Below are 26,825 nucleotides of genomic sequence, written 5' to 3'. Positions count from 1 at the left end.
TTTGCGATGAATTTACTTGCATTTCAAATAAAGCCAGATACAACTTGTTTGTACAAACACCCAACAATATTTCCCAGCTTATTTTTTTTTCTTATACAAGCAAAAAATTTTTGTATCTTTCAAACTCAACTCAAATAACAACAAATAATATATACAAGAAAAATAATATATTTATTATACACCTTATACTTGCTGTACCGGGGTCCTCCCTTGCGTCATGTCTGCGTTTTTCGTCTTTGTTTTCTCTGCATCGACGCTATCAACAAAAGTGAAATCGAAAGAAAATTGAACCCAAGTGAATGAAAAAAAAGAACAAAAAAAACAGAAAAAAAAATAATATTGGCTTATAAATAATTTGTTATTATTGATAATTTATAATTGATTTTTAGTTTTTATTATTATTTTGTAATTGTATTGCGAAAAGTATGAAAAAAAACATTTAATCTAAATTCTAAAAACCGCCGGCCGTATTGATGCTCAGCGAAAGAAGAAAACTAAATTATAATAAGAAATATTACTTTTTGCCTCAATGTAAAATCAAAGGTTATAGTAAATTATAAGTTGATTCCGAACTATGTTCGGAGCAGATTATTATAGTACATAAGGTGGGATAAGTTTTTGTTTGGTGGTGGGGAGAAGAGTTTCACTCGCGAGTGGAATTCGATCGAGTATTCGGAGCTCTGCTTGGAACCAACATTCAACCCATGAGCATTATTTAGAATAAGTTAGGTTAGGTTGAAGGATGCGCAGCCATCTAGTGGTATAGGTGACTGCTCCACTCGGAGACCGTTGGTCCATTGTGTTCATCCTGTGTGGGCTATTGCTGAAGATTTAGAGTGTTGATGTAGTTTATGAGATGAGGATGGTAGGTTAGAGGTGATGAGATGATGGTAAGTTTAGGAGATCTTGAGTTGATGGTGCAGCACAGATAGGATGGAGATGTAGGAGATGTAGAGAGTGATACCAATGTAAAGATGAAAGTGTTCTGGAAGAGTGAAAAAAGTCTGACTACTATTGGTTTTTATGGACCTTTTCCAAGCCATGATATTTGTTTGGCAAAGTTGAGTAGGACGAGAGTGTCTATCTCATATCTACCTAGTGTTCGGTATCTCCTTGTTTGCAATATGGGGCACCTACAAAGCAGATGTTCGACAGTCTCTATCTCCTCCGCATCTTCACATAGTCTGCAGTAGTCAATGCCACTGTCGTCCCATTTTGAAGTTAGAGATCTCACTCTGCAGTGACCTGTTATAAGCCCCACCGCGATTTTCATCCCTAACTTATCAAGTGAGAGGAGGAGAGAAGCCGTTCTTCGACGAGAAACCACAGGCCAGATTGCCTTGGATACCCTACAACCAGGTTCCAATAGCCATCTTTAATGTGTTTTCTCATTGAAGATCTCCCGATGTTTGCCGATGTAATGGCACATTGGTGGCCGGACGGTTTCATCAACTGATAAGTCGATAGACCTAGAGCCACCTCGAGCCAGTTCATCTGCTACCTCGTTTTCCATGATGTTGCTATGACCCGGAACCCAACATAGCTTTACGATATAGTGTATATGCTGCAGAGCTCTCCTACAATCAAGAATAGCTCTTGAATTTATGGTCCGTTACTTGAGAGCCTTGAGGGCGGCTTGACTATCGACATATATAGTCACCGGTCCTGTAAGGCTGCCTTCAAGCCCTTTCACCAATTCAGCTGCTTTCCTGATAGCAAGAATCTCCGCCTAAAAAACACTACAGTGATGGTTGAGCTTGTATGAGTTCTTAATTAGTGGATTCTCGCAGTAGACGCCAACGCCAGTACCTTCTTCCATCTGCTACCTCGTTTCCCATGATGTTGCTATGACCCGGAACCCAACATAGCTTTACGATATCGTGTATATCCTGCAGAGCTCTCCTACAATCAGGAATAGCTCTTGAATTTATGGTCCATGACTTGAGAGCCTTGAACGCCGCTTGACTATCGACATATATAGTCACCGGTCCTGTAAGGCTGCCTTAAAGCCCTTTCATCAATTCAGCTGCTTTCCTGATAGCAAGAATCTCCGCCTAAAAAATACTACAGTGATGGTTGAGCTTGTATGAGTTCTTAATTAGTGGATTCTCGCAGTAGACGCCAGCGCCAGTACCTTCTTCCATCTTGGACCCGTCTGTGTAAATTGCCAGACCGTCCAGAGGAGATATGCACTCAGCCCATGCGTCTCTGCTTGGGAAGATAACGGTTAAGGAGTCAAACTTAAATGAGGTAGGCATATAATCGCTTACGCAACCATTGTCACCTAACTCAAGTCGACTATCAATTAGTTTTAGGACATTCGAGTGTCCAAAGTGTGAACCACGCCAACACCCTGACTCCCGGAGTCTAAAATCAGTTCTCGCCACCTGAAACTGGATTAGGATATCCAAAGGTATTTAGAATACATCTTAACTATTTATGTTGATCCATAGCTCGTGTATTACCTAATTTTTTTTTCACCATCGTCACAAATTTTTTGTCTCCCAAACACACCAAGTACTACTTCAACTTCTAAGGTGACTCGTACGCCTCGGGTGGTGTTTATAGCGTAGATTTTGCTTTATTTTTGAAATTCACTCCAAAAGTTTGCTTTGTTTCGCTTTTTATACCCCCAGCCTTTAGGCTAACGAGGGTATACCTCATCAAAATAATGGTTTGGTTGGACCCCAAAAATAGCTGTCTGGCTGACTGGTGCGCACGTTAACTCTCGAACGGATCAAGCGATTTGGTCCAAATTTTGGAGCCCCGAGCCACACCTCATCATTGAAGTTCCAATCCCTGGAAATGCATACTTTTTGCAATATAATTGCAAAGGCCTGCGAGCTAAGATCGAAGAAATAGTGGATATTATGAGCCGGAAGAATATCATGATCGCGGCTGTGCAGTAAAGCTCAACAACAACTGATGATTACAGTTTTGTGATGGTTACAAGGTACTGAGGAGAGATCGCACCAGAAGTGGAGTTGGGGGGTCTAACTCTCCAGTCTGTTCAATACAGACCTATCTCGCTTGGGCCTGGCTCTAATGATCGTATATCGAATTAATGGGGATAATGGTCAGGTGTGGAACTGCCGTAGAGCTGTTTGACGTATACATCCAGCCCATAAATACCTGAACTCCAGGTTGTAGGCCTAATATTTGCCCGCTATTAGAAGGATATGAGCGTGACAATCGGTCCTAGGTAATGACCAGAGAGGGGTATATTGCTTGTTGAGCAGATTAATAGCTATACATTTTGCATGATCAATGAGGAAGCCCCTATCAGAATTAGCAAAGAATGTCACAGAATGTGCCGCAGGGTCTGACAAATGATGTCAACTGGCAACGCGTTGTTTCTCTTGGATTATACCATCTCCCCAGAATTGTTTTGGATTTCGCTTTTGTCACCCGTACCAAAGGCCCTTGAGGCTTAACTCCTCTCCAGCATCAGAAATAGGTATTCAGTTATCGGTACGGGTATTAAGCAGAACAGCCTAACACAGTGCTGAACATGTACACACACATGTACAGGCGACTGCAATATCCCGAGCGTAGTTGAGCTAGAACCACTCTAGATTGTCAAGGCAGCTGACGCTCCTCAGCTGCAATAGATGGGGGGTGTATTTCGAGGAATTTATTAACACTATAATTGCTTAAGGCTTTGGCAACTGCATCCGTGTGAATACCATTTAAAGCTGCTTGATATGCCTGTTTTTCTAAGGATTCTCTCCTATATTATTGGACCTCCCTCTCTAGAGCATGAATTATCCTTCCTCATATGCCTGAATGTGTCGGGCCTAGCCAGCAGATGGTGATTGGGTGGCTCTAACGGTAACACCCAAGCGAGTACTTCAACGAAAGCATCTCATTCTGTTGCTTTACTGGAAGAATCTTTGTCTCCTCATGTCGATGGTCCACTGATGATTTGAGGAGGCACCCTGTTGCTGTTCTCAGGGCGGCATACTGGCAAGTTTGAATCTTTTTCCAATTCGTATCACATAATGTCGGGGACCAGACTGGCGTCGCATAGCTTACCACAGACCGACCTATCGCGTTATATGTGGCCAACAAGGTTTCTTTATCTGCACCCCAAGTTCTGCCGGCTCGGGTCTTGAGGACCTTGTTTCTACTTTTCAGTTTGTCGCAGATAGCTGTGGAGAGCGGGCACGACTTGAAAGTAGTGTCGAATGTTGGGGCAGTTTGTGGTCGGAATTCTGCTACCAACACATTCAATTCTCTTCCAAACTGCGCTATCCGTGTGGTGAACAGAGTGGCTGTAGATTTTGTGGCGGAAATCTGCATATTCCTCGCGTGGAAAAAGGTGGTAAGATCAGTTAAATAGGAGTTCAGTCTCTCACAGATGTCATTTGGGAAGGTACCTGACGCCAGGATCGTGCAATCATCCGCATACGTTACTATCTCGATGCCGTCTGAAGGGGACGGAATACAGGAGAGGTAGAGGTTAAACAGTTCCGGAGATATCACCCCACCTTGGGGAACTCCCTGTTTCACTCTACGGGGTTTGGACTTCTTGTTCCTGAATTTCACATACGACGTGGAATTCGTTTCAGACTTGGCCGGAGGGTTGTCTGATCGATGTCCTCGTACAGCGTGGAGTTCCTGACTGTATCAAAGGCTTTTGATAAGTCATCATCACTGTTCTATCACACGGCTGTCTATGGTTGAGTCCTTGACAAATATATGTGGAGATGGCGTGCAGCGCTGTTTTCGTGCTGTGCTGCTTACGGAATTCATGCTGATGAACAGCAACTTGTTAGCTATGCCTGATACTAGGGAGGACTAAGGCCTCAAGGGTCTTTGCTATGGGCGACAAAAGCGAAATCGCTTCCACTCCCGGCTCATCCATCTGCTTCAGCATTACCATGGAGATTCCATCAGGGCCCAACATCATCCATTGTAAACTGTGGTGGTTCATCTTCGGCAGGAAGAGATCTGATGCGACGTAATACTCTCCTCTTTGCCCTGTCACTCTCTGGGTGTTCGACAAACTGTCGATTTCAATAACTTGCGCACCTCTTCGGGTCAGTCAGCGTAACGTCGCCAAATGTGACTGAGGTCCTATCTTACATCCTACCAGGGTTCGAGAGTGACTTAACCGTTGTCCACAATTCACTTATACCGGCTCCAATGTTGCAACTCTTGAGATCATTTAACCACTTGTTCCGCTTATGTTCGCCGACGAGCCTGTTAACTTCCAGTGTCAGCTCCCTGACTCTGGGGTCATTGGGGTTGGCTCGACGAAGCTCAGCACGCTCATTTGCTAATCCTGTCGCCTCTGCTGGGAAGTTTGGTTTTACTTCGGGTATTCGACCAGCAGGGATATGATGAGCAGTGATGATGTCTCGGAACGTCCTTTCCGCTACCCGAACATCAGGAGGAATGGGCAGTTCTCTGAAGCGGTGATTGGTGAACTCTCTGAAACTCGGCCAATCAGCTTTCCTATGATTGACGAGGTGGGGCTCGAAGCTGTTTGAAAACATAGATTTGACTACCCTTGGGTCAATTTTGAAACGTTGGATAATCAATTATATGTGTGGACGCTAGTCATTCGTGGAATTCAGGAACAAGATGTCGAAGGTCAAAGAGTGAAACAGGGAGCTCTCCAATATGGGGTGATATTTCCGGATCTGTTGAACCTCTACATTTCCCATATTCCACACCAACAGATGGCATTGAGATCACCATTAAACCTATGGTCACTGTTTCACCGCATCGACGGCGGAAGTCCTCAAGTCCCTAGCCGGAGAAAGATAAAGAAAATAAGAAACTTTGTCGATTACATGTCATGTCGGTCGGGTGTAGTAAGCTATGATTACCAGTGTGAAGATTCTTCCAGTACGCCAACACAATGACATGCTCTACATGGGTGATTGCCACGGTTGTGATTGTGAGAGCCTTCTTAACCACCATATTGTTGGTATATGGGACCGCCACCCAGGTACTTTGAAAAATTAAGAGGCTACCGAAGTCCCACACATCCAACCATTATGCTACGATTCATGGGTGGTTAAGTCCGAGCATCAGTAATTTCGGCTCAACTATGAGCCGAATACTAAATTGCTGTAGGGCAAGGATCGACGCCAATAAAGGTCGACTACACCGTCGCAGTCGCTAGCAACCCTTATTGCTCCCAAAGTCTGGAAAATGTGCAGGGTGGTCCCGCTACTGAAGCCAGGCAAGGATGCCAGCAAGGATGAATCGTATAGGCCGATTTCGCTGTTGTCACCTGTAGCGAAGACCATTGAGGCCTTAGTCCTCCCCAGCATTAGAAATAGCTATCAATTTGCCGATCATCAGCATGGATTCTGTAAGCAGCACAGCACGACAACAGCGCTGCACGCCATCTCCACACATATTTGTCGAGGACTCAACCAGGATTGGCCGTGTGATAGAACAGTGATTGACTTATCAAAAGCATTTGATACTTTCAAGCACTCCACGCTGTTCGAGGACATCGAGCAGACAATCCTCCGGCCAAGTGGAATTCAGGAACAAGAAATCCAAGCCCTTAGAGTGAAACAATGAGTTCGCCAAGGAGGGGTGATATCTCCGGAACTTTTTAACCTGTACCTTTCCTGTATTCCGCCCCCTCCAGACGGCATTGAGATCATAACGTATGTGGATGATTGTACGATCCTGGCGTCAGGTACCTACCCTGATGACATCTGTGAGAGACTGAACTCCTATTTAACCGATCTTACCACCTTTTTCCACGAGAGGAATATGTAGATATCCGACACTAAATCGACGGCCACTCTGTTCACCACATAGACGGCACAGTATAGAACAGAGTTAAATATCAGGGTCGATGGTAGCAGAATTCCGACCACAAACTGCCCCAAAATTCTAGGCGTCACATTCGACACTACTTTCACGTCGTCCTCGCATGCCACAGCTATCTGCGATAAACTGAAATATAGGAACAAGGTCCTCAAGTCCCTAGGCGTCAGCTGCCACGACAAACCAGTGTAGTTTTGGCTCAATTACGCTCGGGATATTGCAGTCGCCTGAATTCCAATTGGGCAGGAATCGATCGCACCGTGCAAGACATCTGCCCAGTATGCGGCATGGGCCCTCACGATACTAAGCACCTATTCCATTGGCCCGCCAAACCTACTCATCTAACACAAGTAGATCTGTGGTTACATACCATCGAAGTAGCCATTTTACTAGAACTGGAGATAGAGCCAGAGCCAACAACAACACCGTTGCTATCGGTAGGACATAGCGACACATTAATTACCGAAATTATACTAATCTATACCCCAAACTATCCTTTTAAGGTGTCGTTAAGCTAACATTTTAAACTTTAGCGAACATAGGCGACCCTAACTTACCTGGTGGCTACATAAACAAAAAAGAAAACCCAACTTTTTTAGTATGCGAAATTTATTCAATTTTTTATTCAAAACAAATTTTCCGTATTGCGTTTTGCACCGCCATTGTTTGATTTGCGAGTTGAAGATCTGCTGACTAATTTCATTTTAAGCATCTCTGCTTGGCATTTTGAGTTAATCACAGCTGATGTTAATGCCGCCCCACGACCTGAACCATCTTCGGAAAGCATTAATCGGAATTTATGTTCTGGGCGTACCAACTGTGACAACTTGGCGGCAATGAGGCAATTGTAAATCTCATGAAGATGGCTCAATGGGCCATCTATGGCCACCACAGTATATGGATCACCGACACGTTCAATTAGACAAGCGATAATGGCAGCCACGAGATAGGCAGAACGTCTCAAAATAGTATTGCATATAAAATACATTTGTTCGCAGTCAAAATCTGTGGGATTTTTATAACCCAATTTTTCAAAGATTTCTCGGGTAATATCATGATTTTGAGGGGGTTGGGTTGCAATTAGGAACATGTATTCCGTTTTGAAAGAACCCTCTTGTCTTAGTTGTTCACTAATGTTGCCCTTGCAGAGTAGTTCGGCTTGAAGGCAATCCATTAGTAGCAAACGTAACAATTCTCCCAAATTTTCAAGGTTTAGCAATTTTTCAAGCAGTTTTGCATTGGGATTTTGAGATTTCGCATCAATTTCTTTGTCATATCTACTTTGTAAAAATTCCAACTTGCCATTATCCCCCAATGAACCCCATTCACAGCAGATTAGCATGGTGGGAATGGTATTACCTTTTGGATTGTGATAAATGCTCATATTGGTAACCTTTTCCACATAACAAGCCTTGCAGCTGCTAGCTGCCCCAACATTTAGGGAAATTTTACAATTTTGATCATGCCAAGCACCATTCATTAGAGTACCAATTGGCTGCCGCACAAGTATCAACATTTGCAACTTGATTTCACCCCTTCTCTCTATGGCCTCTCTTAGCATTTGTAACACATCTCGTCCCACCACATCGGGGCAATTGATGCCATTATCCCAGGCCACAAGTTCTGCTTTGTTGATAGAACTTTGTTTCACTTGAAACTCGAAATTCACAGCCATTGGCAAACTTTCATCATCAGCCGCAATGACTTGAAATGTCTTTACAAACGCGGACAAGGATTCAGCAATGAAATCAAACACATCCACACCGGGACCATTTAATAATTTCCCAGGAATTTCATATATCTTCGAATCCATATGAAAATCTTTTTTACATTTCAAATAAATGGCCACAAAACGGAAATTTATACCACCACTCCAGTCAAGAGCTAAAAATGTACCATTTTCACAACCTCCGGGTAATTCTTGTACAAAAGTCAGCCAACATTTCGACATGGATTTGCCATGGGAATATTTACAAAGTCCCATCTGCAGATCAATGAGAAAAGCCTCCTTGATTTGTTGCAATTTTTCATTTTCCAGCATCAAAGGTTGGCAAATTTCTTTAATCAAGCGACTGCTTATCTCTTCAGGAGTTTCCTGTGGTTCCGTTTCCTCAATGATGTTACTGTTTGACATGATTTTGAAGCAAAAATTAGAAGACGATTTGGGAATTTTGATTGCTTTTTCGTGAGATTTTCTTTTTCAAAAAAAAAAAAAAATATTTTGGTGTTGCCAAAGCTCTTTTTGAATTTTAATAATGGGGAAACTAAAAAAAATCGAATAATGGGAAATAGAAGAATCGACTGTTATGCCGGGCATACACTATGGGCATGCAGGACAGCAACCGATGAACCCTTGTGTAAGTGTGTGATTGAATAGTGTGTGGCATTCCTTCAATCCATATTGCAAAAATGATGAATTTTCCTCCAGAACTCGATTTTGGGTTGAAGTTTTCCAAATTTTTAATTTCCTCACAAATAATATTTGTTGTTGTCAAAAATTTTTTGTTGGTTACTTGGAAAATAAACAAAATTCATCGGATTGAAAGGGGTTCATTTACAAAATCAAAACTATTTTGATTTCAATCCTGCCAAAACTACTCCCAAATACATTGACAAAAACTTCAAAATTTACTAATACTATTACAAATGCTGTCGTGCATGCCCATAGTGTATGCCCGGCATTAAGGCCCCCACTCATTAGTCAGTCTGACTGCCAGCATTTATGGTAGTATGTGTAAATTTTTGAAATTTTGAGAATGTATGTGTGAGTTTTCCAAGACTGATGAAAATCAAAATAGTCCCAATTTACATTAGGCGAGTTTACTTGCGGCAATTGTCAGTTTGTAGGTGAGAGAGGGTGCTGAGAGGCAAAGGGTTACCATATACCTCACCTGTCTCTCCTACAAAATGACAATTGCCGCAAGTAAACTCGCCTAATGTAAATTGGGACTAAGTTTTGATTTCAAAATGAACCCCCATCAATCTGGGTGAATAGTGTTTATTTTCAAATTGTCAATAAACAATTTTGAAAAACAGAAAATAATGTTGGTGTAGGAACACAAAAAACGTAGAATTAATTAATTTTTCGAGGAGAAACTCAAGATTTTTAGACTTGACTGATGGATTGTGCTACACACTTGTCAGTCACACATACAGAAAGGGTTCATCGGACTGACGGCGCAGACTGATAAATGAGTGGGGGCCTTAAGGTCAAAACCTAAAACTTTGCCCTAATATGTACACAACTGTCTGCAAATAACTTGCCAATGTAATCGGGGGGTTAAAGTTATCTCAGCACATCCAAGCTAATATGACTCGAAATAGAAACGTAGATGTAGAATTGATTACAATCCCGCGGCAGCGGGTTCTTTCGTACTGGATTGACCCGGAACTACACAACATCCCCGGAACTACACAACATCATTGTTCCGGCCAGCCGCTGCCACCTCAGTGTACATGTGTTTGTATTTGTTTCGTTTTTCTGTGCTGGGAGCAGCATATCCCGGAATGCCTGCTCCGAATTCTTTTGGTCCGTGCCGGGACGGAGGAAAATGTAGAACCAATATATTTGTGCTCGGTTTGTCACACCCGCATCTTCACCCACATCCAGGCTTCGGTGAGATGCAATAAATGTCAGGAGTGTGTGCATCTAAGGGGTTGCTCTGGACTTGTCCACGTGAGGGACAACGACAGGGACTATGTTGCTGCATGCTGTGTGAATACAGTCCCCAGTGAGTCGTCATCGGATTACGAAACTCCCTCGTCGTCTGATTATGAGACTCCCCCGCAGTCCCCTCGACAACAACCGCACATGCAGCCTTTTACACCAGCCGTTGTTGTCCCAATCCCGGAAAGTGCATCCTTTTTGCAATTTAATTGCAATGGACTACGAGGTGAGATCGAGGAAATAGTAGATTTAATGAGTCGGAGGAATATCAAGGTCGCTGCGGTGCAAGAAACCAAGCTCAAAAAGAACTGTAGCTTACAACGTTGCGATGGTTAGAACGTGCTAATGAAGGATCGCACCAGAAGTGGAGGTGGGGGATTAACTTTCCTGCCTGTCTCTGATGACCCGTAAATGGAATGTATGGGGGTAGCAGTCAGGTGTGGAACTGCCGAGATAGAGTTGCTAAACGTATACATCCCGCCGAGAAATAGCTGCATCTCAGATTACGTGCATAACATTAGCCCTTTAATGCGCATCATGAGATGTGGCATTGGGCCCTCGGAAACGACCAGGGAGGTACATCGCTGGCCGAGCAGATTGACAGCTCTACGTTTTGCACGGTTAATGAGGACGCCCCTACCAGAATTAGAGGAGAGTGTTACAGCTCGCCAGACATAACCATCGTGTCAGTTGGTCTGACAAATGACGTTACCTGGTAACCCGTCATTTCCCTTGTATCAGACCATCTCTCCATAATTGTCTCCATTAGCAGACCACCCGATTTCATTACCTCTGAACGCCGCACGTTCGTCAATCATAAGAAAGTTGATTGGCCGGGTTTCAGAGAGTTCGCCAATCACCGCTTCAGAGAACTGCCCAATCCTTCTGATGTTCGGATAGCGGAAAGTACGTTCCGAGACATCATCACTGCTGCCGCCGCTTGTCATATTCCTGCTGGCCGAATTCCCGAAGTAAGAGGCGACGGGATTAGCAACTGAGCGTGATGAGCTTCGTCGAACCAACCAAAATGACCCTAGAGTCAGGAAGCTGACACTTGAAGTTAACAGGCTGGTCGGCGAGCATAAGCGGAACAACTGGTTAAATCATCTGAAGAGTTGCAACATTGGAGCCGGTATAGGTGAATTGTGGACAACGGTTAAGTCACTCTCGAACCCTGGAAGAAGGGAAGATAGGACCTCAGTCACGTTTGGCGACGTTACGTTGACTGACCCGAAGAGGTGCGCAAGTTATTTTAATCGAGGAGTGTGTCACTGCTCGCCAGACATAACCATCGTGTCACCTGGTCTGACAAATGACGTTACCTGGCAACCCGTCATTTCCCTTGGATCAGACCATCTCCCCATAATTGTCTCCATTAGTAGACCACCCGATTTCATTACCTCTGAACGCAGCACATTCGTCAATCATAAGAAAGTTGATTGGCCAGGTTTCAGAGAGTTCGCCAATCACCGCTTCAGAGAACTGCCCAATCATTCTGATGTTCGGGTAGTGGAAAGGACGTTCCGAGACATCATCACTGCTGCAGCCGCTCGCCATATCCCTGCTGGTCGAATACACGAAGTAAGACCAAACTTCCCAGCAGAGGCGACGGGATTAGCAACTGAGCGTGATGAGCTTCGTCGAACCAACCCCAATGACCCCAGAGTCAGGGAGCTGACACTGGAAGTTAACAGGCTGGTCGGCGATCATAAGCGGAACAAGTGGTTAAATCATCTGAAGAGTTGCAACATTGGAGCCGGTATAGGTGAATTGTGGGCAACGGTTAAGTCACTCTCGAACCCAGAAAGAAGGGAAGATAGGACCTCAGTCACGTTTGGCGACGAAGAGGTGCGCAAGTTATTTCAATCGACAGTTGGTCGAGCACCCCGAGAGTGACAGGGCGAAGAGAAGAGTATTACGTCGCATCAGATCTCTTCCTGCCGAGGAGGAACCACCACAGTTTGCAATGGATGATGTTGCCAATGCCATTAGGAACGCTATATCATCCAATGCGTTGGGCCCTGATGGAAACTCCATGGTTGCTGGATGAGCCGGGAGTGGTGTATCTCACTAAAGTTCTCATCCTGTCGCTATCCACCCTCATTGTTCCCGAAGTCTGGAAAATGTGCAGGGTGGTCCCACTATGGAAGCCTGGCAAGGATGCCAGCAAAAGTGAATCGTACAGCCCGATTTCGCTTTTGTCGCCCGTAGCAAAGACCCTTGAGGGAGGACTAAAGCTTCCCAATATCAGAAATAGCTATCGAGTTGCCAATCATCAGCATGGATTCCGTAAGCAGCACAGCACGATAATAGCGCTGCACGCCATTACCACACATATTTGTCAAGGACTCAGCCAGAGACGGCCATGCGATAGAACAGTGATGGTGGCGCTTGACTTATCAAAAGCCTTTGATACAGTCAGACACTCCACGCTGTTTGAGGACATTGACATTGTGTGGACGCCAGTCGTACGTGGAATTCAGGAACAAGAAGTCCAAACCCCGTAGAGTGAAACAGGGAGTTCCCCAAGGTGGGGTGATACCTCCGGAACTGTTTTACCTCTATCTCTCCTGTATTCCGCCCCCTCCAGACGGCATCGAGATCGTAACCTGGCGTCAGCTACCTATCCTGATGACATCTGTAAGAGACTGAACAATTATTTAACCGATCTACCACCTTTTTCCATTCGAGGAATATGCAGATTTCAGCCACAAAATCAACAGCCACTCTGTTCACCACACGGACAGCGCAGTTTGGAAGAGAATTGAATGTCATGGTCGATGGTAGCAGAATTCCGACCACAAACTACCCCAAAATTTTAGGGGTCACATTCGACACTACTTTCACGTCGTGCGCGCACGCCACAGCTATCTGCGACAAACTGAAAAGTAGGAACAAGGTCAAGGTCCTTGGGGTGCAGATAAAGAAACCTTGTAGACCACATATAACGCGATATGTCGGTCTGTGGTAAGCTATGCGGCGCCAGTTTGGTCTCCGAATTTATGTAATACGAATTATAACAAGGTTCAATGCTGCCAGAATGCCGCCCTGAGAACAGCAACATGGTGTCTCCTAAAGTCTTCAGTGGACCATCCACATGAGGCAAAGATTCTTCCAGTAAAGCAACACAATGAGATGCTTTAGTTGCAGTACTTGCTTGGCTGTTACCGTGAGAACCATCCCAATCACCAACTGCTGGCTAGGCCAGACACATTCAGGCATATCAGGAAGGATATTTATGCTCTAGAGACGGAGGTCCAACAATATAGGAGAGAACCCCTAGATCAACAGGCATATCAAGCTGGTTAAAATAGTATTCACACGGATGTAGTTGCTAAGGCCATAAGCAAATATAGTGTGAATAAAGTTCTCGGAGTACATCCCCCATCTATCGCAACTGAGGAGCGTCAGCTGCCACGACAAACCAGAGTAGGTTTGGCTCAACTACGCTCGGGATATTGCAGTCGCCTAAATTCTTATTGGGCGGAAATCGACCGCGCCGTGCAAGAAATCTGCCCAGTATGTGGCATGGACCCGCACGACACAAAACACCTTTTCAACTGCCCAGCCAAACCTACTCATCTAACTCCAGTGGATCTGTGGTTACATCCCATCGAAGCAGCCATTTTCCTGGAACTGTAGATAGAACCAGAGCCAAATTGAACAGCAGAACGAACATGCAAACATAATAATAAACACTGTTACAACAACAACAACGAATTTTGACAAGATATTTTCCTGAATCTAATATGGGTCTTTCCAGGTGTAGGTACTAAATAATGGATATTCTACACCAGGATTTTACAAAGGGTTGCATATCTCTCAAGAAATGCAAGCCCATATAACTCCAATAACTAAAATAAATTAAATAAAAATACTTACAGTACACCTAGACGTATGTTTGCTTTAAATACGGTTGCAGGGAGCGTATGAATGTACGATATTGATTTATTGCTCATACACCCCATGTTCCCATGTTGAGAGGTTTCAAAGAGCACTTTGAATAGTTCACATTAAAAAAAAAACTTTGATTTTACATTGATGGCAAATGGCGTTAAAAAATAAATTTAATAAAAGTACATAAACCCCAACTATACTGAAATAAAATGTCGACATAGTTTCAAGTCCTCGCAGGCAATGACATCTCTCAGTGCGTTATATATCAAAAATATATTCTAAATGCGGACTATGAAATGTTTTGCCACTAAGCATTGAGGCTATCATCATCAAAAAACAATAAAGAACATTTATCTTTAACCAAATTACAACTACAACAAATTGGAATAAAAAACAACTTAAAGCAACAACAAAAAGACAACTTTAAATTTAATTGAAAAAGAAGTTAGGAATGAATTCCTTTTCTATGAACAACTTTAAAACAAAACTAACCCCTATAGGAATAGGAACAGCAAAATTATTTTCAAGAGTTCATCTCTCAACAAACAATTGTAACAAATGTTTATAGGGTATTGAAAATATATCAAGCGAAATTCAACAATAAGCTGATACACCAAACAACCACCTTCAGGAAAATCAACAAAGCCTTCATAGGATTCATAGGAAAAAAATCACCCCTACAACCAAAAAAAAAAAAATAAAAATAATAAATAAATAACAAAAAACCAAAACTCAAACCACGGATATTATCTAAGAACCTATTAATCTTAAAATACAATTTTTTACTTTATTTTCCTTTCTCTTAGCAAATTTAGGTTCGTGATACTCTGACATTTACATTTAAATAGATAATCCAAATACAATACCAAACAAAAAACAAACTCTAGAAACTAACTACTTGAAAATGATTATAAATCTTAAGAGATCCTAAAAGGACACTACTACTTGAAGAGTCTGTCCTTTAAACCGTAAAACAAATTTATTGAAATTTTATTGAAAGAATATACAATATAAATGGAAGGATATATACAATTGACAGGATGGGGCATATACATTTGTGATGCAATGATATTCTCGAGCATTTCATCTCAGGTGATACTTGAAACTATTACTGCCACTTACTACCAACATCATCCAATCACCAACAACCAACCAACCAATGAACATCATAAATCATCACCAAGAACTCTACTACTCTACTCTACTACTAAGCAACTTAAGAAGTATATAGCCGTACAAATCGTTGTATGTATGTGTGCGCTGATGCTTACTTAACCAACCTGTTCCTGTGCCATATGTATGAAGCTGTTCACTGCTCCAACTCCTTCTTCAATGTCGTGTGATGCATCCATCTTCTGTACATTAGGGTATTGGTTATTAAAAAAAAACACACAAACCACACACACACATAGAAAATAAAACACAAATATAATAACTTTTATTATTTATTTATTATAAATATTATAATATATTTATTATTTTTATTGGTATAAATTATATTTAGTTGTATTTTTTAACATTAGTAGACGTTGAGAACTAAAAATAACAAATTACAATTTTATTTTCATATTTTTTTTTTTTTTTTTTGAAAAATATGAATAATTTTCCCATTCGTTTTATCACCAATTAACAACCCCATTGATCAATTTGGATTTTTATTAAAACTAAAATCAAAATTACTAACAATTAAAAACCGAATAAGTACTGGATACACAGTAACCTTAATGCCCAAACCACCATTAGACGGAAAGTGGTTTACAAAGGAACAGACTTGAAACATTGCAGCCCCCGATGTAAGCAGATAAAATCCAAAAGCTCCAGTATTCTTAGTACGAGCTTATCACCAACTATGGGTGAAGGAATCCATGCTAGAAACAAAGTTCACATACTCTACTGGATTCTAGTAGTGACAGACAATGACATTGACGCCCTTGTAGGGGAAAACTTTTCCAAACTGTCGATCTCCTTTGCAGAAATAATGATATTCTATAGACCAGTGTCGACTAGCAACGAACAACTGTCGCTGATTTCCCATCGAGGTCAGTTTGCCCTTGGTAATCAATGGGGCCGGTTTTATAAATTTTTTTTTGAGTTCTACACAATACTGTATTGGATATTTGATAAGATATAGTTAGACAGCGGAATTTTATGCAACCCCTATTTTTGGACCGATTCATGTCAAATTTTGGGACTAGGATATTTTTGGCTTTTGATTAAATTGCAGTCGAAACATATGGCATATGCAACAAATATTTAAATTATAGGTACAAAAATGTTAGTACGTACAATTTTTCTGTTTAAAATTCTTTTCAGAAAAGTCAATAAAATAGAGAAATGTATAACCACAGCCTCAACCTTCAAATTACCGAAAATCGGGAGGTATCGTTCTATGGGGGCTATATGATGGCTTTAACCTAAAGCGACAAATTGTAGGTGCAAATTTCAGCCATTTTGGCGAATTATTGAGGTCGCAACCTTAAAAATACCGGAAATCGGGAGGTACCTACTATGGGGGCTATACCGACCAATTTTAGATGGAAAGTTGTTTACCCCCAAGGAAGTCTTAATACCAAATTTCAGCCATTTCGGAGGGATATTGAGGCCACAACATTCAAAATACCAGAAATCCGGAGGTTCCGTTCTATGGGGGCTATATGAAGATGTGGACCTATACCGACCAATTTTAGATGGAAAGTTGTTTACCCCCAAGAAAGTCTTAATACCAAATTTCAGCCATTCAAAAGACCAGAAATCCGGAGGTACCGTTCTATGAGGGCTATATGAAGACGTGGACGTATACCGACCAATTTTAGATGGAAAGTTTTATACCCCCAACGAAGACTAAATACCAAATTTCAGTCATTTCGGTGGGATATTGAGGCTACAACTTTTAAAATACGAAAATCGGGAAGTACCGTTCTATGGGGTCTATATGAAGACATGGACCTATATCGAGAAATTTCAGGTGGAAAGTTTTATACCGCCTAGGAAGACTTTATACAAAATGTCAGCCATTTAAATGTGATGTTGAAGCCACAACCTTCAAAATATCGGAAATCGGGAGGTACAGTTTTATGGGGGCTATATGAAGACATGGACCCATGCGGACAAATTTCAGGTGTAAAGTTTCATACCCCTAATGAAGACTTAATACCAAATTTTAGCCATTTCGGTGGGATTTTTAGACCAAAAAATCTGTGTATATATTTTTTGCACATGGTTTTGCATATGCTCATTTTATGCAAATATGTAAAAATATGCAAAAATTTCGGGGCCTAATTCGTTTCATTTTGTGATAAAAAGAGTTTCTGTCTAATCAGATTTTCTCTACGACCATACTAACCATATATGCATTTGCATAGGATTCCGCTGTCTAGATATAGTATAGCCATGTCCGTCCGTCTCTGGAAATCACTCTAGCGTCCGAACGGATTAAAGTAGGTGGATAACATTTTGGTCAAATGTGTTGTAGGTCCGTAGAACTTTTGGTATTAAAAATGGAATATATAGGTCTACGTTTTGGTATAGCTTTTGTATCTCTAAAGGCTAAGAAACATTCCTATCAACATTTTTTATATAGGTCCACATTTTGATAAGACAATTTAAGGCACTTTGAAGGTATTAGTCAACTTTGACTGACGAACTTGTTGTAAGACGTAAAATAGCATTTTCATTTCATGTTCACGTTTTGATATAGTCCCCTAAAACGATGCCACCCGATTTCAGGTATTTCCACGTTTTATCTACATTTTAGGACCAAATTGGCTGTAACATGGCATTTATGGTTTTCAGTGGTCAACACTTCTCCACCAAAACTGGCGGTCATAAGTCCACGTTTTGATATAGCCCCCCGAGGAAAGTTACCTCCCGATTTTCGGCGTTTTTAAGGCTTTATCTTCATAAGCTCATCGAAAAGGCAGAAACCTTTCACCAGAAATTTTCCTGTACTGGCCAACGTTTTGGTATAGCCCACATAGAACGATACTTTCCGATTTGCTAAATTAACGTTTTAGCCACATTGTCCGACCGAAATAGCTGAAATTCTGTATAAAGCCTTCGTAGGGGGATTAAACATTCAAAAGTCGCTCTTTTGATATACCCCCAATATAACGGTATCTCCCGATTTTCGGTATTTTAAAGCTTAAACCATGTTATTCGCACACACATTATTTACTCTCTGTTGGAGCTGTAACATATTTGTGCACACAATTGTCGGTATAGGTCCAAAATTTAGTATCGCCCCTGTTACCGATATTTTTAAGTTTAAGTCACCATATCCAACCGAAATGACTGAAATCCGGTTCCAATATAATTTTATGGTGCAGGCTATAAAAAGTTCGATCCGGCCAAACTTAACGGCGTCTTCACTTGTTTTGCCTGTTTCACAGTCTTGTGCAATTGGAATTGATTTGTCTTCTCAGACGACTATGGTTTCTCGATTCGGATTCGAGTCAGGTCTAGGAGGTTCACCCTTGCGGATCTCGCTATGTTTTGGGGTATGTTCTTTGGATTGCTTCTAACTTTTCGGTTTCCTGTTCGACTTCGGGATAGAAACGGACTCCACCACATTGCTCTGAACATCAAGTTTTGTCTGCTCCACTTTTTGCTCGTAGTCTGCCTAAAGACTCTGTATTGAGCAGCTCTGGAAGAAACTTTTCACCTACCTGAAGCTCACGTCAAGGCGCACTGGTATAAATTATTTACAATATCCTCATAATGATTTATATTTTAAAGTTCTTCGACATTTCTGCCTTTAGAGGCATTAGGCATGGATTCTCCATCACCAGTCGGTGTCTCTGTGGCATCCTGCCAGCTGGAATTGAGGTCAATGTCACGTGTGTGTGTCTCTGTTCATTTTCAAATCTCCTTTACTCTAAGCTTCCTTACTTATTCTGTCTGTCAATAGTCTTAGTCGTCTGTCACGGCGTATTTTATTGGCCCTGTCAGCCAAAGTCGGTTTAACATTCCATTTGGTACACGGTGGATCTAAAAGGACGTCTGTATTTAGAACAATATCTCTTATTATTTACTCTCCGATAGTTCATGTTTTAGAAGTCCCAGGATTCCGAAGGATCAAATGGATCCTCAAGGTTAACGAATATGTTGAACAAGTCAAAAAGAGTCAGTCGGCTTTGCCGACAGATATATACCCTCAGCCAATGTGAAGTGAAACTTTCACCTACGGACAGATCGAATGTGTTTAAGGTCTGTTCAGAATTTTGTGGCGCTTTTTGGACATTTGAACTTGACGAAAAAATGTGGATTAGGAATTAACTGTAATAAGACACAAATGTTGAACCTTTGTGAGGAGGTACCTTTAGGGAAGACCGATATGGGCCATTTTAGAAGTTAAAATATTAGGAGATCCAAAGTTTGGACCAAATTGGTTGCCCCATTCAAGTGATATCGTACTAGCATATTAGTGGCATTTTTTAATTATTGGGGAGAAGTAGCGGAAGTTGTGGACCGGTATTGCCCCATGAAACTAAGTTTGGATATAATACGACGAAAACCAAATGTTGGACCAAATCGGTTGAACAGTTCGAGAGTTATCGTGCTCTCCGACCGCCACATATGGTGACATAGGGATTTTTACACCTTTCTGGCTGTTTTCCTAAGAAATATGGAATTTTCCCTGAAAAATCTTTTACCGTCGTAATGGAGGTAGCGAATGCAAATGGCTTCAACAAAAATCAATGTGATTCGAGAGCAGGTCTTAAAGTGAACAACAACAACATCGTTCCACAACATCCCATACGGGACAAGGGAGACTTCTCTCATATCAATGAGTGCACCCCGATTCATATTTAGCTCAATGATATGTGACCTACTGTTTATCGCCGAGTCCGAACGGCGTGTCTTAAGACACCACTTGTGGAGAAGTTTTTCAAGGCTGAAATACTCAGGAAATGTCGCCAACATTACTGAGGGGTATTTTGCCACCGTTGAAAAATGTTTGATGTTGCCTGGCCGGGGAATCGAACCCCCGACCATTTGCGTGCATACCATTGAACCACGGTGGCACCCTTAAAGAGAACTTATAGGCAAATATATTCCATATTCGAACCTGATCTATCTGATAGATATATTAGGATGTGCAAAGTATGGATTACATCGGTCACTCCCTTCAAGAGTTATCGTGCGCACAATTTTTCCGAACATTTTTGAACTTTTGTGGGGGATGTACCGGAAGGAGTGAACCGATATAGCCCATCTTCGAACTTAAACTAAGTTTGGACAAAATATTACGAAAGCCAAAGCTTGGATCGAATCGGTTGATCCGTTCGAGAGTTATCCTGCGCTCCATCCACTACACACGGTGTTATAGGGGCTTTTTGCATTTTCAGGCTCTTTTTTCAGGAAGTTTGGACTTGCCCCTGATGAAGCTTGTACCGTCGTATGGGGGGGAGTGAATACAAGTTGCTAAAACAAAAATCAAAGCGATTCGAGAGCAGGTCCTAAACTGAACTTATCCGAAAATTTGTGTGGGAGCTACCCGAAGGAGTGGACCTCATCTAAGTTTGGTAGAAATTACACGATGTGTAGAGTATGGACCAAATCGGTTATTCCCTACAAGAGTTATCGTGTGCACAAGTTTTGGGACAATTTTTGAACATTTGTGGGTGAGGTACCTGAAGGAGTGGACCTATATGGTCCATCTTCGAACTTAAATCGAATCTGGACAAAATATTTCGATACCCAAAATTTGAACCGAATCGATTGATCCGTTCGAGAGTTATCGTGCGCACCAGCCAGCCAGACGGACGGACATTGCTAGATCTACTAAAAATTGTCTGAAACGGATATCGTACAAACATACTTGGGGTCTAAAACCATTATTTCGATGAAGCACATTTTTTGTCGTATCAAAGTGTAAATACCCTCTTTAGCCTAAAGGCTGAGGGTATAAAAACTAAAAACTAGAAACTAGAAAATAAAAACAGCTAAAAAAACTTTTTAAGTTAAACGGTTTTATGTTAAACATACATTGCAATGTTTAAGATAAATGTACTAAAAACCAAAAAATAATGAAATAGATACAGTCGTGAAAATTATTAACATATGCATAGACTAGACTAAAATAAAACCGTGGGGCACGTCAATTGTCTACAAATTATCGACTTAATGTGCGATAGAAGAATCGTTTAATTCGTCGTTAGGCAGTTGGCCCGCAGACGGTGAGGAAATTACTTACTATTTTCTTGGTCATGGAAATTCCAATAGTTATACACTCCATGTAAATAAAAGAGATGTTTCAACTAGTTTATCATTGGACATTCACACTGCTGGCTGGCGAGGAATCGTTTTACTGCTCGTAGTTTGTCTTTAATCGACAAAGTACTACTCGCTCACCACTATGAAACCCTAAAACTCGCTTATAATCGAGCTTGCTAGCTTGTTTGCACATTCTATCCCTACTTATCACACGTCCATCGCTGTCGGTTGAACAACTGCCTTATTGTAACATTACAAAACAAACATTTTAATCAACGATAGTAGACAATTGACGTGCCCCACGGTTTTATTTTAGTCTAGTCTATGCACGACTGTATCTATTTTATTATTTTTTGGTTTTTAGTACATTTATCTTAAACATTGCAATGTATGTTTAACATAAAACCGTTTAACTTAAAAAGTTTTTTTACCTGTTTTTATTTGAGGTACCGACAATTGTCGGTAAAATTAATATGCTTATAATTTCGGTAATTACCGATGTTTTTCGGCTAGTTAGCGACGAATAAAAAGCAGTCCTAAAGTCCCACCAATAGCAGGAGTGTTGTCAACTTTTATTTGAACTTTTCATTCATAATTTTCCGTTTTAATTTTACCGATTTTTGTCGGTAACTCAAAAAATGAGTTAGAGAATCGCACTACAGGGTTGGAAGCAAACCCTACCACATAGAAACATGACCTCAATTAGTTTTATCGTACTTATTTGGTTTTTAATTACCCCATTTTTTTCTTTAACCTTTTCGTACTTCATTTATATATTATCATAAATTCCATAACTATCATAAATCAAAATTTTATTTTTTTATCATTTCTTAAGTTTCTATTTAGGCCTAGACTTATACGCGTACACTTTTCATGTCGTGAGCCTTCCTTGCCAATGATGTTGTGTCTATGCGCGCTTTCGCCTCGTTTCTTTGGTAAAGTAAAACAAATGAAATTTTTTTCTTTGTTTCGTTATTAATAATTAATTTAAAAAATAACTTAAAAAAATCACTTTTATATTTTTTTAAATTTACTAATAATGTTTCTCAACGTTCTTTATCAACCACCCCTCATTTAGTCATTTTCACACATTTTAACAACATATATCACTGACTTTTTTTAGTCATTAAGTTTAGTTTATTATGTTATATAGTTTTTTATTTGTATTCGTAATGGTGGGGTTTATATTTAGAAATAAGTCAAGAACTTAAGTTCCGATTAAATGCTTTTAGTTTTAAGATATTCGTTATACGATCAAATCTATTGGAATGAAGGACAAATTAATTTATTGAGGTACGACGTCCGTCTGAAATAGAAAAGGAAGTTCGGAAAAAATAACTCAGACACCAAGTCACCCTTTTAGATGTATAAATCGATCATCGGAGATTGAGAAAATATGGTTAGATGTTAGAAAACCTCACCTCATTATAATCCAATGAATGCAGATAACTGGCATAGAGGCATAAAGTAGTCGAAAGTCTTATAAAAATGAGGAAAACTTATGTTTGAAAAAACAAGAATTATTTTGGTGGACGCATAAATTGGATATTAATTTTAAAAATAAAACATCGACACCGACAAAAATATGGAAGGTTTTTTAAATCTGATAATCATGCTCAGGATCAGTTGCATTTTTTCTTAAGTCACTGACTATTCTGATAAATTTAAGCAAGACAGACATTGCAGCTATCACAGTTTAAATCAGCCCGTTAAAAATCATTAGATTTCGATTGGCTTTATTAAGTCTGAAAGTATCATTTGCAGGACAAGACCATTCCGTCAGATGTATCTATATCAAATATTCCTTTTCAGAGTAATTTCAAAAATAAACAAATCAATTTCACATCAGCCTAACTCTGAAACTGTTTTATTTCTCATTCCAACGAAATAAATCCAAATTTCCCTAGAATATAAGTAGTATAGTGCATATCATCAAAATTTAATATTAAAATAATTAGATTTAATAAACTAAAAAAAAAAATAAAATTATTATTTTTATTACAACCACCAGCCAAAACAAAAAAATAAAAAAGCAAACAGATTCACTAGATTTTAAGATTTTTCTTCAATCTTAGAAACAAACGCAAAAAAAAAAAAGAATAATAAAAAAAACACCAAAACTAAAAATCCTTTATTTTCTAGGCTTTCAACTTTATTTAAATCAACAACAACATTCAAAAAAATAATCTTCAACTCTAAGCAGGCCTAATCCCCTGTTCTAATTGAAATAATTTATCAAATATATTTCTTTACTTTACCATCCATAAACCACAAAATCTCCCGCCCACCCATCACTACATGACATTAATAATTTGATTTTATGTCTACTTTTAGATGCAACCTCATTTATGGACACAACGCCGGCTGCGGCGGCCTTAACAGCAGCTGCAGTGGCAGCATCAGTAACTGCTGCAGCCACCAACAATCTGTGGCCAGCAACAGCTGAGACAAAACATGAAATCGATGCAGACATGATGCCACCACCCATTACCACTCAAATGCCCATGGTGGTGAGACGACCATCGTTGAATAACACCCAACCCATGATAACCGATCAACAATTGGTCCATCTCAATGCTGTGGCAGCAGCAGAAGCATTAAAGACCGAATTACTCGATGAATCTTCACAGAATTCCATTGCTGAGGCAATTAGCTCCCCCGAAACAGTGGTAGCATGTGCTGCAGCAGCAGCTCAAGCCGTGGTGGCAGCCACCACAGGAGCGGCCAGTGTGGTGGGTGATGGCAGTGGTGGTCCTCAAAGTCCTACCGCTCTGCAATTCCGTAACCGCTATGGACGCAAGGCCAGTATGGATGCCATGATGTATGACAACAGTAGCATGACTGGCTTCCCTGTGGCACCTGCCCCCACCACCACCACACCCATGGAAGTGGCAGCTGTGGCTGCAGCCGTGGAAATGGCTGTTAAAAATGAAATTGCCAAGGCAGTATCAGTGGCCAAAGTGGATAAATTCATTACCGATTTGGCAAAGTCAGCCACAGACACCCCTGAAACCGTTAGTGGTCCCACTCTGTTTGGTGTACCCAATACCAGTGCTATTGATAATGCTCTTACCGACATACTACAACAAGCTGCAGTCACATCTACCCAACCGGCGGCAGCTGCAGCCGCTGCAGCAGCCGCAGCTGCTGTGGTACTTGAACGTAGTCTCTCCACATCATCGAATACATCGTCATCGACATCAGGTTCACCGCTGCCCGGTAATTCACCAGTTAATACATTGGCCAGTCACAATTCTCCACTCGCCCAAGACATTATTTTAAATTCAGAACCCTCGGTTGCCTTGACAGCAGCCCTACCATTACCCCAACTAATGGCTGCCACGGCAGCATCAACGGCCAATGTTAGTGGTGTTAGCACGGATGTGGCAAATGCTGCTGCAGCTGGTTTACCCACAGATATTATTATGAATCCCTCAGTTTCACCCTCAACCATATTATGTTCGGATAATGGTGCCGCCACAGCAGTGGTGCCGAATATTATGGCTCCGCACCAGGTGACCATGGCCAACTCCATACTCAATGATATTGCAATGCAACCACAGCCCACACAACAAGATGCCGCCGTTGCAGCCTTGGCCCTGAGCAACATTATGATGACACCGCCCAGTGATAGTGGCAATGTTTCAGTAACACCAACCCCCTCATCCTTACAACCAGAAGTAACATCAGCCACCTCAACAGCTGTTAGTAATATGATTATCAAAGCAGCTGCCGATTTCATTTCCAATCAAGAACAAAATCAACACCATCAGCATCAGCAACAACAACAACATCAGCAGCAACAACATCAGCAGCAACAACAACAGCAACATCAACACCAACATCAGCATCAGCATCAACATCAATTACAACAGCATCAACGCCATCGTCATCGTTCCACCGTTCAGCATTCATCACAGACCACATCCCAGCAAATGTTGTCCACTCAAAATGTATCAACAGATCCCATGAATCCTTTAAATCTGCTACTAAATCATGGTGATGTGGGTGCCGCCACAAACACAACACAGGCCAGTGTTGTTAATGCCACTAACACCGTGGTCGATACTACCGTACCATCACAATATCCATTGACTATGTAAGTATAGAAAAATGATCCAGGTGATGAGACGACCATCATTGAATAATACCTAATAACAGATCAACAATTGTTCACTCTCAATACTATAGCAGCCGCCATGAAGACATAGGTTCCCAACTAGAGTTTGGCTTGAAAATAATTCTCAAATGGATATCATAAGTTTTCCGCGATACACTAGGTCGCATGAAGATACATCACAGTGCTCTTGGAGCAACTTTAAAGGGAAGGTGCTTACACCTGTGAAGTTTTTGGGGATTCTGAAACTACAATGGTCGTTGATGAGAAACTTAAAAAAAAAAAAATTGCCGGAGCGCTTCAACGATTCAAGTTCACATTTTTAGGGGTTTTTTAGGTTTTTACGATTTTTGCTTGGAAACCGCAAGTCCTATCGAAATGGGACCAAAGAAAATGTTATACTTCTGAAAATTCTCTACAAGATAGTCGTTTATGATAATTTCGTAGGTTTTACCGTTATTGAGATATAGAAGTTCGAATTGGGACAATGAATTGACTGTATCGCTACCTTATAAAACAATGTCATACATTGTGCGTCTTAACCAACTTTAAGTGAAACCCGCCTACACCTGGGATGTTTTTGCGGTTTTTGAAGCAGCAATGTTCATAGGTGAGAAAAATCCAAATACAAGAAAAATCGCTGGAGGGATTTTTAAATAAATCGCGGTCAAAGTTCAAATTTTTAGGACTTTTTTAGGTTTTCACGGTTTAGCTTGGAAACTTCAAGTCCTATCGAAATGGGACTAAAGAAAATGTTGTAGCAGTGAAAATTCTGTACAAGATTGACTTACCGTTTTTGAGATATAGAAGTTCAGATCATTTTTTCAGATTTTTTCTCAGGTCTTCAGGATTTTGCTTGAAAACCGCATGTCCTATCGGAATGGGAATAAAGAAAATGTTGTAGCTGTGAAAATTCTCTACAAAATTGGCTTTCGTATATTTTTCCGAGATTGTACCATTTTTAAATATATATAAGTTTAATTTGGGAAATTGCAGTCATGACACTGTTTTATAAGAAGACGATACAGTCAGTGCATTGTCCCAATTTGAACTTCTATATCTCAATAACGGTAAAACCTACGAACATACTATAAATGTCATTCTTGTAGAGAATTTTCATAGCTACAA

General features: G+C 40.9%; 2 protein-coding genes across 7 annotated transcripts in view; one reads left to right on the top strand and one right to left on the bottom strand.

Annotated features, from left to right (window-relative positions):
- Nucleotides 1–26,825, top strand: part of NFAT (nuclear factor of activated T cells 3) — a 275,534-nt gene that overhangs the window by 238,379 nt on the left and 10,330 nt on the right. For all 6 annotated transcript variants that reach the window (XM_073976626.1, XM_073976624.1, XM_073976621.1 and 3 more), the window contains one exon: nucleotides 23,915–25,679. In XM_073976626.1, the coding sequence (XP_073832727.1) occupies nucleotides 23,915–25,679 (1,765 nt within the window). The remainder of the gene's footprint in view (nucleotides 1–23,914; nucleotides 25,680–26,825) is intronic.
- LOC141398876 (hexokinase type 2-like) lies at nucleotides 7,393–9,508 on the bottom strand. The gene has a single exon (XM_073976635.1). It carries the CDS (start codon nucleotides 8,933–8,935, stop codon nucleotides 7,427–7,429), a length of 1,509 nt encoding a protein of 502 aa, XP_073832736.1. The 5' UTR covers nucleotides 8,936–9,508; the 3' UTR covers nucleotides 7,393–7,426.

This window comes from Musca autumnalis, unplaced genomic scaffold (assembly GCF_047663935.1).
Source record: "Musca autumnalis isolate F117 unplaced genomic scaffold, ASM4766393v1 scaffold_3, whole genome shotgun sequence".
In the NCBI taxonomy this organism is placed as follows: Eukaryota; Metazoa; Arthropoda; class Insecta; order Diptera; family Muscidae; genus Musca; species Musca autumnalis.
Note: the sequence above shows the minus strand (reverse complement) of the source record. Positions and strands in the feature narration are given on the sequence as shown.

Excerpts from the sequence above, each read along its gene's own strand:
- LOC141398876 (XM_073976635.1), bottom strand. The coding sequence starts at position 8,935 with ATGTCAAACAGTAACATCATTGAGGAAACGGAACCACAGGAAACTCCT.